Here is a 12,314-nt window from a genome sequence, read left to right on the forward strand (position 1 = left end):
TCCGTATCCATTAGAGATCACGTACGTGGTCACGAAATATCGCGAGACTGGGAAGTGTGACGTCATTCACGTCAGCTCATGGCCGACCCAAGGTGCTGGGAGGAGTGGAAGTGGTACATATTTTTCTGATAATTGTGTAATGACTGGAAATGTTGTACCAAACACATTTCTCGTTTGATTTATCACATAGTCACTTATCGTACTGTGTATGTTTGATGACTGTTTTACTTTCTGAGACACTTGTCATAAGGATAGAGATGACTGTAAACACGAATATATGCATGCCACGTGCTTCCTCTGCTGAGTGAGGGATGCCCTCTGTTCGATATGTAGGATTGACGCCTATTTTGATCTAGTGAATGAATTGCATTTTATAAGTTGACGACTTGAATAGTCTGTAGGTTGTGTATCTATTAGGGAAATTGACAATTAGCATTGGTAGTTCTGTGTTATCTGTTGCAACACGTTCATTGTGAAATAGCCTGCACCACGTGGGGAACGATTAGCAATTAGATGACCATGGCCTCAGTGGTCTATGATCATGTGTTGCCAACAGTTTGTAGATGAATGGAAAGTTCAATAAGAAGCGTTGCAAACCATTTTTGATTTTGGCTATTTTTCATGAATTGATTACTATTAACGATTCGTAAAGTTACAAGAATCAATTATGTTAGGCTAGATGTGGTCAAGGATGTGATATTCAGGGTGGGTTGTTGTCGGCAGCGGTATGACAGATATGTACCCCAGGTACGTTTCCATATACAGCACTTTGTAACACTGCCTGAAAATACTCTGTCCAGAACATATCACGCACCAGAATGTTACAAGCAGAACACTCATCAGTAGGCATGGTTGGGGGAGAGGTCTCCCAGAGAATGCTTGTACTTTGTCTGCTATTTATTGTGTCAAACAGTCCAATTTTAACAGAGCTATTTCTTAATGAACAAGTTGTAATTAATTTCCCTTTTTTATTTTTAACAAAATATTTTTCGAATTTCCATGGCAAGATGTTTCATATTGTTATCTACAATATATTTGCCATTGCGGGGGATTTCGAGGACTTTGTCTTCTTGTTATTCTGCGATTTTGTTTTGATAAAGTCTACCAGCCAACATTTGGAGATTCTTTTTTTTAAAAATTCAGAAGACATGCAAGCTTATGCACCAGCATGTTATATATATAAGAAATAAGCATACACTGTATATTCCATGATGCATAGTATGACCCAGCATGCACTCTAAATTAGAGGAACCGAAACAACAACTTGAATCGGGAGGGGAGACATTGTGAGTCATAGCTTGAAGATATTTAATGTTTTTCAACAAAACTTGGCATATTCATTGCTCATCAGCTCAACTGGTGTCTTTTACCAATTTGAAAGTTTTCTAACTTTTCTTATGTTTCCATGGAAACAATTTCGACTTCGTCTCAAACAAAGGTATGGTTTGTTCCTGGGCCATATCTTGAAAAAAATCATGAATATATTTTAGTGAAACTTGGCATTGAAAATGTGCATTGCACATAGCTTAACTGGTGCCTTTGGCATTTGTAAATTTGATCTTGTTACGTTTCCATGGAAACAACTCTTGGCTTTCATTTCCGAGCCAAAACTAGCCAATCCCGTGAATATTTCTGCATGATGAAACTATACATGTGCAATGACCACATATTCAACTGTTGCCTTTTTATATTATTAAATTTCAATTGTTTTAGATTTTTTAAATGATTTGTTTTCATGGAAACAATTTCAACTAATGTATTACAAGAGAGGAGGGTTTTTATGAGTAAAAACGTGGGGTTTTTTTTAAGGTGAACTTTGAAAAGCAACATCTGTTTTTCTTTGTGGGTCACTTCCTTGTTTTTCAAAATGAGTACCAATTTTCTACCTTTCGTTTCAGAGTTTGAGGTATACTTGCACGTACACCCTCCAAGACAATTTGAGAATACGGTGAGTGTTTGTTTATTCAGATCATTGAAAGTATTGAAACACTGTTTAATGGGTTAAGTACCTCTATCATTGGTGAACACTGGTTTTGTTCTTCCAATATTTCAAGAAAGAGTAACTTTAGATTGAAAGGCAAGATCTTTTGTATATTTACCCTGTAGTCTTTAGAAAAAGCTTCTTGCTGGTGTCCTGTGTTGACTAATGGGTGGCCCAGTTGTCTAAAGCACTGCAATTAGCTGTGCAGAGTTGCGTCCCTTTGACACACCAGAAAACTATGATTGTGGGTTCGAATCCGTGTTCGCCTTGATTATGTTTCTGGGTTTGTCAGCACCATAACCCATGCTCGTGGGTTTCACCGAAGTGGTAAATGTCTGAGACCTGCATCGCTTGGGATTTCCTTCCACATTAATATGTTACACGGTGATATAACTGGAAAACTGTATTTGGGAGACAGAAGAGCCACACAAACCGGGCATTTGTTAGTTACTTTGGCAGTGCTGGCGACAGTGGCATTGGGGCAGTTCCATGATTTTATTAACTTTTGACAGGACTTTCTTCTATATCTCCACCAAATTGGAAAAATATGGATTTGGGATGAACTCCAGTGTCTTAGAAAATGAACCGATCTGAAACCTGGCTGCTGTAACTTCAATAATTGTTGTCACTACATGTATCAGCAAACGCGACTATGCTTCACTGATCATGCTCTCAACAACTGCAGGGTATAGATATGTACAGGCTGTTTTTTCAGAGTGCGCCAGTATGTGTCATTTGAAACATTCAGTGACATGCACTAGCCCATTGACTCAGTGTGTAACTACAATTCAGAACATACAACAGGGTTTTGCCTTGACTTAGAACATCTACCAAATTGCTGATCCAAAGTGACCTTCAATAATTAATTTTAAGGGTCCTCGCACAGTTGCAGGCAATGTGTCAAAATAATGAAATGGTGTAGTGTACTGCATGTTTTGTATCTGTGATGGATGAAATGACTGCTTTTGTTAACTGTAGGTACAATGAATATTATTGTGCGTCCTGACTCCTGAGGGACGCAGCGTATTCTTTTCCTCTGTCCAATCTCAATGTTTGTGCGTACAGTTTTGTAAGTGTATTTTGAGTATCTCGTGTTTCATTTACAGATCCACCAACACTGAAAGTCAGTTATGTGGAAAGTAGGTTTACGTTTATACTTTAAACTTTAAACCAAGCCTGGTGATCATGTGTCATGTGTAAACATTGGATATGTATTCCGTGTCTGACTCTACTGGTACATGTGCAGTGACCTCATCTTGTTTGTTCAAATCTGTTCATAGCCATGATCAGTTCTCCAAGCAGTGTGGCTTTGTTCCATTGTACACAGATAATGTAGATGCAGCGTTAAATTTTAATTCGCTCACTCTGGCGAAGACATTTCACAAAAAATTGTTGAAATAGTTTGAAAGTGTATGTCTCTCTCATCCTACTGGTGTCTTGGTTGATAGCTTGTCATCGTACTCTGACGGCATGGATTGTTGCTCATAATCATGATAATATCAGTCACTGGATTGCCTGTTTCAGATTTAATTACACAGGCCACCGACCTTAATCTAGAATGTATTGCTGAGGGCAGTGTTAAACAAGCAGTTGTCTTACCATGCCTACCAACCCTGTACTACACAAACAATTTAAACAAGCACTTAGCTATTCTTTTCATTTTGGCCACTGACCACAGTGTTTCTGAAAAAAATCTGTAAACCAACTAATAAACAAAGGGCCTGGGTTATTTTGTGTGTGGTTGTTTATTTACCTTGCATGGTGTAGAGACCACCCTTGGAGAGCAGTAGGTTGGGGGTTCGATCCGTCCGCTTTATACCAAAAAGATGGTACTTGTTACCCTGTCTGGCGCTGGGGATTAAGGGTTATTGGTATATTACCGTGTCTGAGAGGGGTATTCATGTTTTTCCGTGGCATGGTATTAAAGTGGGCTAGCACTATAAAATTGGCATTAGTCCGGACTAGGACACACACGCACATCGTATATAAGTGCAATAAAATGCATGTAGGTTGGATGTAGTTTCTTGCACAGGCACTACCCAAGGTACTGTCACATGTACGGAATCTAGAAATTGGCACTAGTCCTAAAGGACTAAGTGTTTGCTATATATGTTGTTATAAGGACTAGTTATAGTAGACTAAACTGTTTCTATCGCTGTTGTTGTGGTGTAATTCTGCTTACAATAATTGGTCCCCAGCGGCCTGTTTGTCGTAAGGTGACTAATTGGATCTGGTGGCCAGACTTGTTCATTGCAAGTCATTGTATCCCAATTGCATAGAACCGAGGCCATGCAAAACACTACAGTTACACTTACAGAACACTGGAATATTGCACTGGAAGCACTGATGAAAAAACAAAAATATACTTTTATACCCATTCCCCAATACAATATAATGTAAGGCTATGCATGCCGCAACAGCTGTGTGGCAGCATTGTGGGGAAGTCAGTGACACTCATGCTGAAGAAGCTGTTGCCGTGAATTGATTATTACCCATTTGTGTTTGTTATTATCAATGTTGCTATTCCCTTTCAGGGCATTCCGGAGTGTCCCCAGTAAAGTCCTCTGTTAATAAATATGGTATGTATGCATCTATATGTACAAAGTGTGAACTAAATTAACAGATGTGTTAATGTTTTTTAGCCAGGCTGATTTAATCCTAGTCTGATTAAGTTTCTCGTTAAAGGGTATTGTCAGTCAGTGTTTTCAATGTTTGGAAATGGAGTAGTTTTTTAACTTTTAGAAAATTATGTACATAGCAGATTGTCTGTTGAACAAAATAATTTTGAGCTGATGTACAATAGTGACAAGTGATATTGGTGTTGTTAACTGCTATTCACAGTTGAAATTGTCAAAATCTTACGCTTCTAGATTCTTGGTGTCCTTAGAAATCTTTCATACAGTTTTACTGCCATGTTTTTGAAAAAAATATCAGACTGGAAGAATGTCATGTTTTTTCACATAATATCATGATTTTGTTCATGGTTTTGTTCAGAAATGTCTTGGTGTGAGTGGTTTGAAGAGTCATCATTCATTTCACAATGTCATTACTTTCCTTGTTGAACAGACGACCAGCGCTGCTGAGGCCTTGTTTGGGCTGGATTTACCATTCTCTGAAGACTCCAACAGCTCAGCTTTTGACATCCCGTCTTTGGGTAAGAGTTCATTGTAAATTGGGTGCACAGTGGGGACCCCCAGGAGCCTGTAGATCGAGGGGTGGGGAGCGGTGCCTTGGCTGATAGTGTCCTCCTATCCTGGCAGCGTGGAATGTTGCTCACGATATCAATCCCAATTGGAGATGCTCATGTCAAACTAACAAACTTCTGACATCAGAGGCGACTAACGTGATTGGGTGGTCAGGCTCGCTGACTTGGTTGATGCATGTCATCGATCCCAATTGCATGGATTGATGCTCATGATATTAATCACTGGATTGTCTGGTCCAGACTCAATTATTTCCATAAAGCTGGAATGTTGCTGAGTGCGGCGTTCAACAACAAACCTACAACCACAATAAAACCAGCATTAATCGTGACTAGTACAAGCAGCAACACGCACTCCACAATATAGGTGCAATCATGTTGAACACAAGGTTACGCCCCATTTGAGCCCCCTGCATGCTTGTTCAGGGTATCAGTTGTGTTGTGATTGCATGGGTTTACATGTGTTGCAGGCATCGAGGCTGAGGATCTGTCCAGCTTACTGACCCAGTTTGAAGAAGGTATGTTGCACATCAGTTGGGACTTAAGATTCCTTGATGTTGGATATTGTTACTTTATTCCTCGAAGCACCCCTGACCAACTTCTGGACCAATTTGGTACCCTTGTAAGCACCCCTGCTAAGACAGAAAGTGTGTATGATTTTATTTAGTGACCCCTTTTATCATGTAAAACTATTTTCTAAATGCCCAGAGCGCTTATATGGCGAATATGGTTATTGGGGAACGAAAGTTTGTCAATTCCTCTTCCACACTATTGAGTCACTGGTCCCGACATCAATGGCTATTTGTGAACTCTGTGGTCTAGTTGATGGAGTGTCTTTCTGGAGACCAAAAGGCCACTTTGATCCCTGGCTGTCATACCAGAAGATGGTACTTGTTGTTACCTTTTCTGGCGCTCAGGATTAAGGGACTAAAACAATGACTGTGTTCGGAGTATACTGTGTTGGGTTGAGGTGCCCAATGGTATCTGTGGGCTAGCACTATGTAACTGACATAGTCTCAGGCAGCCACACATACGTTAGTCCAGATCAGCATACTCATGTCAGACCCGTGAAGATATCCAGGGTCGTGAAGATCCGGGGTAGAATAGGTCTTCAGGAAAAGGCGACTATGCTTGTCGTAGGAGTTGACTAACGGGATCGGGTGGTCAGGCTCGCTGACTTGGTTTGATGCATGTCAGTGATCCCAATTGCAGGGATCGATGTTCATGATGTAAATCACTGGATTGTCTGGTCCAGACTAGATTATTTACAGACCGCCGTCATATAGCTGGAATATTACTGGGTGTGGCGTTAAACAACAAACAAAATCTTCAGCAACCTATGCTTGCACAGTTACGCCCTAGTTCCTATATCAGTAATTATTGTTTTCAGCATCACAGTCTTTAGATGGTACAGCGACTCCTCCAGAAACTGAACCGGAGCCAGAGAAACCAGCCCCACCAGTCATCAAGACGTAAGTCATTGATGCAACTAGATGTTTGGATAAAAGCACTGTGAAAATACAACTGGAATGTTGTTGGCAGTATTATACAACAAACAGTCGAGAATGGGGTACGTCTATCATACTCCCCATGAACATCCGAGTTGCCTTTGGTTTTCAGCAACCCATGCTTGTCGTAAGACTGACAGGACAGGGTGGTCAGGCTCGCTGACATGGTTAATGCATCAATTGTGTAGATCAATGCTCATGACACATCAATTGTGTAGATCGATGCTCATGTCAATCACTGGATTGTCGGGTACCGTCCCTTATTTACAGGCCGACTTCAGCATTTAACAACAATCAGCACCAATAACTGCCTGCCCGTGGCTGGTATATTTTCTGTCTCTGATAATTTTAAGACTACTTACATATTCAGTTTTCTGTGCTCTGATAAACTGTGCGGTGATCAGGAAAAGATGCTTGTATCATGTGTATTGATGCCAAAGGATGTCATGGCCTACATGGTCAAATATGTCTGGTTGTCCGTGTGTTAATGTTTGTTTCAGTTTAACGAATGATTTCCTTTTGTTCCAGTAAACCTGCCCAGATTAAGGCACAAGAATGCACAAGTCCAGGTCAGTTGTTTGGGTTTGAGAATCCTTGATTACCACGTTTACAGTTTGTTAGAGATTTGGTTCTGGGATCCATTTACGTTATGATTACTGGAATATGAATATATCTTCATCAAAAGACGATAATGTTTAAAAAATATTATGATTCTTCTGATACCCTACCTAAATCATTACACTATAAAAATATTCAGATTTTTCAACAGAAGTCAACTGGCCATGACTAGTTGTGCACGTCATCATCAAAAGACTGTACTGTTTCATAAATATTATTCTAGCATGTTTAAAAGAGAAAAGGGAAGACACTGATTGCTTGAGAGCTTGAGAATGTCAACTATTAACAAATTTGATGCACAAAATTTTAGATGTCTCAATAAAATAGTTGAAGCAATGGGGTAGCTTTGTGGTTGAAGATTTTGCTTGTCAAATTGAAGGCTTGTGTTCGATCCCCCGCATGAGTACAATGTGTGAAGTCCATTTCTTGTGCCCCAAACATGATGCTCACTTTCTTAAAAAAAATTAACAAGTAATGTTCCTTTTGCAGCTATAACTCCACCAGCCACGCCACCGCCGGAGGTGCTAGCCAGAATCCGGGCCAAGAGGAAACGGAAATTAGCTATCATGCTACCGACCCTTCTGCCAGTCAAGCTTAAGGGGCAGTCGCCTGGTAAAACTCCAAATGGAGGCTCACAGGCTGAACTGAACAATAACACTACTACCTCCGAGACAATTTCAAGTATACCATCAGGTTCGACTTCATTGAAACCTGATGTTAACAGTGACTACTTTGAACATATATTTGATCATGACTACTGTGTGAACTCTCCGATTATGTCTCCGAAACGAGACAAAGTTGACCAAGACAAGTCGGACTCCCAGTCGAGTGGCTACATCTCCCCGGACATTCTAGTGAATGTAGATGAACACGTGAATGAAGTGATCATTGATGCTGGGGACACTGGCGAATTGAACAGCAATGTAGTCGGGAGTCAATCAGTGGACTTGGAGGATGGTGAAGTGGTCGAAGACCCAGCAGTCACCCCGACAGAACTTAAAAAATCATCAGACTCTAGAATAAAAAAGAGACAAACAGTGTCCAAAACGAGTATCAGATCAAGAAGAAATTATAGAAAACGTGGGAGCCCTGGTCGTGACACTGATCGTTACTTTGACAAAATTCCTGCATATTTCACAACGTTATCCAAGCCAGTCAAACCACCAAAGAAGGATAAGCAGCCAGAGCAACAGAGTGGTATACGAAGGGAGGACTTCATAGCTAGGGACTCGTCGCCGTCTAGAAACGAACCTGGTGTGTTTGACAAGCTTCCTGCTTATTACAGTTGTTTTACAAACAGTACTCGATATGACCAGGGCGAGCATGAGACTTATGACTTGGAGGACTTGGATGCTTACCCATGTGCCAAGAAACCCAGGAAACAGAGCTCATCTGTGTCACGTTCTAGGTCAAGGTCATATTCTAGATCCAGGTCAAGGTCATATTCAAGGTCTAGGTCTAGGTCAAGGTCATATTCAAGATCAAGGTCAAGACATCGTTCTTGTCGCCGAAGGCGTTCATACTCATCAGCATCTGGGTCCTCGAGTAGTTCAAGCAGGTATTGGCTATTTTTCAAATCCAGTGAATCCATTTGGTTGAGATGTAACCATGGTAACTTATATTTCGTAAAAATAACAAAACATTGACAATTTTGTTCATTTTCTTTTCTAAAATAGAATGTTGTTTGAACATATGAATAAAGAATGTTTTCTGACTTAATTTATTATTTTCACAGGTCACGGTCACGGTCCAGGTCCAGGTCAAAGTCATATTCACGTTCTAGGTCCAGGTCCAGGTCCAGGTCTCATTCTCCTTCTAGTTCCAGGTCAAGACCAAGGTCACATTCTTCTTATCGATCATACAGGTCTCGTTCAAGATCTAGGGGTCGTTCCCGCTCAAGGTCTCGTGGCCGAAATAGCAGCTGGGCAAGGTAATTTGAATTGAGAGATGGATATCATTTTGAGTCATTCTGGTAAACAAGAAATAAAACGCTGTCAATATCTCCCATTAATTTGTGCTGTTTGATAATGTATCTGGTTGACCTTGAAGCACGGAGGAGTACATATCCTGCACTGCTCGTCTTGCAGGTCCCGTTCACGGTCAAGGTCGTTTGAAAGAAGGCGTTTGGCACGTCAGAGCAAGAGGGAAGAAGAGAAAAATAAGCAGATTGTAAGTGTTGTTGTGATGAAAAATTGATAGGAATTTGTTGTCAATAAGACTTCACCCTGGTTGACTGCCTGTGGGGAGTCTGCGTTAGTATTGGTCCCCAGCAACCTATGCTGGTCGTAAGTGGGGACCAATTGGTGGTCAGGCTCAGTGACGATACTGGTAGTTTGTCCGTGTACTCACAACTGCGTGGATCGTTGCTCTCTATATCGATCACTGGATTGTCTGGTCTACAGTCATTTATTTACAGGCTGTCGTCATGTAGCTGGAATATTGCTGAGTGGTGTCATCGGTCCAGTGGGTGGGCCAAACTACATCACAGAATGCCTGGAAATTCACTTTTGCCTGCAGCCACTCGTGTCTGAGAAAGTTTTCATGTCTAAATACTTTAGGCTGAAACAAATAATAGTCTTGGTTCTCAGGCACTGCCCACATCATCAAAAAGTTTTTTGCACATTTCGTTTTTATTTCGATTTCCAATTTTTTTTGTACATTGTAGTTTAAGTATTAGGATTTTTATATTTTTTTTGAAATGGAAATAAAAACAAAACATGTAGCAGACTTTATGATGATGCGGGTGGTGCCAGAGAACCAAGACTATTATTTTTATTAGCCTTATATCTTGTGCTCAGTGAAAAGATTATTTTGGCAGACAGTCAGTTCATGGCCAACATTGGAGTTTATGAAGTACCTTTTTGACATGTTTCAAGACCCATAGTGTGGCAGAAATGACAAGTGTGTATTTGAAGCCCTATGTTATCTGTGCAGGAGGAGAGGCGGATTGTGTACGTGGGGAAGATACCCGAAGGCTACACACGGAGGGAACTGAGGAAGAGGTTTGGGAGGTTCGGAGATATTGAGGACGTCAGTGTCCACTTCAGGGAATATGGGTAAGTGTATGGTCTATATTTGCAAACATCAGGTTTAATTCGAATTCCAGAATGGTCCTGAAACATCTTAGACCTCCATTTCTTTCTATTTTTTTCTTAAAGCTGAAATGACAAGATATTACTTGAGGTTTTGTTCAAAGACTGTAAACCCAAGATAAAGGCTAGCTCAACAAACAGTGTTGTGACGATTGCCATAGGTGTTTTTGTTTAGTTGAAGTGGGGGCAACTGCCTGTTAAAATGCTGATGTGTCATAAAACAGTTTTTTAATTTTAGTTATGTTTTGATTTTATGAGAATCAATTACATGCCTTTGTAGATAAGACTGTGCATCCATATGTTGTGGATGACTGTCAGAAATTTGGAATGTCTTATTTTCTCATGATGTGTTGGACCCGTGAAGGTCCAGAGTAGAATAGGTCTTCAGCAACCCATGCTTGTCGTAAATGGCAACTATGCTGCTAAGAAGCGACTAACAGGATCAGGTGGTCAGGCTCGCTGACTTGGTTGATGCATGTCATTAGTCCCGATTGCATGGATCGATGCTCATGATGTCAGTCACTGGATTGTCTAGTCCTGACTTGATTATTTATAGACCACCATCATATAGCTGGAATATTGCAGAGTGCGGCGTAAACGACAAACAAACAAAAACTATGAATGTGTTGTAGGTTTATGCCCTTGTATCGTGTATTGATCCCCAGTCACACGTAACTGTTGTTAGACAACACTATCCATGCTTCAGGCACATTTTGTTGACCCACTGTAATTCCTGTTTTCAGTGACAATTACGGGTTTGTGACCTTCAACTACACGTGTGATGCCTACGCTGCAATAGAACGTACGTTGTTAAAGATTTGGGTTTGAAGTAGTTGTCATTATCATTGATTATTTGTGTAAGATGTCTTAAAAAAAATTCACAAACAATGGTTAAGGATATTTGTGTTGGAGTAGCCTGGTTGAACCTTAAGGTGCGGGTTTGATTTGTCATATGGGTACAATGATTTGGTGCCATCTGCAAGTTGTGGCAGCATAGTGGTCTGGGGCACATGGCACTGTTGTGAATTACCTCCCTTAGCTGTGATCTGCTAAACATGAGTTTGAATCCCAGATTCATCCTGATTGACAGGATTCTGGTTTTTCAGGTCCAACTTATGTAAATTTCAGCACACACAAGACACTGTTATATTTGTAGTCAATATGAGAATAAGTAGTTTTTAAACTGGCAATTTTGTGGCTGGTATTGTTATCTGGCATATTTCCAGGGCTACCTATCATTCACTGAACTTGTCAGGTTCTGACTGATGCTTGTTTGTGTTGCAGAAGGCAATCTCATTCCTGGAGAGAAGTCCTTCGACTTGTGTTTTGGTGGGAGGCGCCAGTTCTGTGATACAGACTATGCTGACTTAGGTAAATATGTCATCAAATGTTGCCTTGCTGAGTATCGGGGGCAGGAGGTGTAGACCAGTGGGTCAAGTGTCTCGTCACACCGATGACTCAGGTTCAATTCCCCACATTGGCAATAGGGATGAAGCCCATTTCTGGTGTCCACTGCTGTTATATTGATGGAAGATTGATAAAAACGTTGTAATGCCATACTTACTCACATACATTTTTGCATGCCCGTAAAGATCCAGGTTAGAATAGGTCTTCAGCAACCCATGCATGTCGTAAAAGGCAACTGACAGTATCGGGTGGTCAGGCTTGCTGATTTGGCTGATGCATGTCATCGTATCCAAATTACGCTGAACGATGCTTGTGTTATCAATCCCTGGATTGTCTGGTCCAGACTTGATTATTTACAGACCGTCATATAGCTGTTGCATTTAACTACAAACAAACATCATTGTTCAGTATGTGAACAGTCAGTGAAAAGTAAATGAAAAGTAAATGAAAAGTAAATGAAAAGCCAAGCATATCCACAGTTCAACAGATTTTGAGTGTTCTCTACA

General features: G+C 40.7%; 1 protein-coding gene across 8 annotated transcripts in view; it reads left to right on the top strand.

Annotated features, from left to right (window-relative positions):
• LOC124136562 (peroxisome proliferator-activated receptor gamma coactivator 1-alpha-like) overlaps positions 1-12,314 on the top strand; it is a 32,050-nt gene that overhangs the window by 16,672 nt on the left and 3,064 nt on the right. For 3 of the 8 annotated variants that reach the window (XM_048393594.1, XM_046502503.2, XM_048393593.1), the window contains 12 exons: positions 1,899-1,948; positions 4,516-4,560; positions 5,048-5,135; positions 5,654-5,701; positions 6,574-6,655; positions 7,220-7,260; positions 7,799-8,867; positions 9,045-9,239; positions 9,397-9,478; positions 10,244-10,365; positions 11,145-11,203; positions 11,686-11,772. In XM_048393594.1, coding sequence (XP_048249551.1) covers positions 4,558-4,560; positions 5,048-5,135; positions 5,654-5,701; positions 6,574-6,655; positions 7,220-7,260; positions 7,799-8,867; positions 9,045-9,239; positions 9,397-9,478; positions 10,244-10,365; positions 11,145-11,203; positions 11,686-11,772 — 1,876 coding nt within the window. In that variant the 5' untranslated portion in view covers positions 1,899-1,948; positions 4,516-4,557. Of the gene's footprint in view, positions 1-5; positions 114-1,898; positions 1,949-3,087; positions 3,121-4,515; positions 4,561-5,047; positions 5,136-5,653; positions 5,702-6,573; positions 6,656-7,219; positions 7,261-7,798; positions 8,868-9,044; positions 9,240-9,396; positions 9,479-10,243; positions 10,366-11,144; positions 11,204-11,685; positions 11,773-12,314 lie in introns of those variants that run through there. The other 5 variants (XM_048393595.1, XM_048393597.1, XM_048393596.1 and 2 more) reach the window with 4 other exon arrangements.

Source organism: Haliotis rufescens, unplaced genomic scaffold (genome assembly GCF_023055435.1).
Source record: "Haliotis rufescens isolate VD_foot unplaced genomic scaffold, xgHalRufe1.0.p SCAF_12, whole genome shotgun sequence".
In the NCBI taxonomy this organism is placed as follows: Eukaryota; Metazoa; Mollusca; class Gastropoda; order Lepetellida; family Haliotidae; genus Haliotis; species Haliotis rufescens.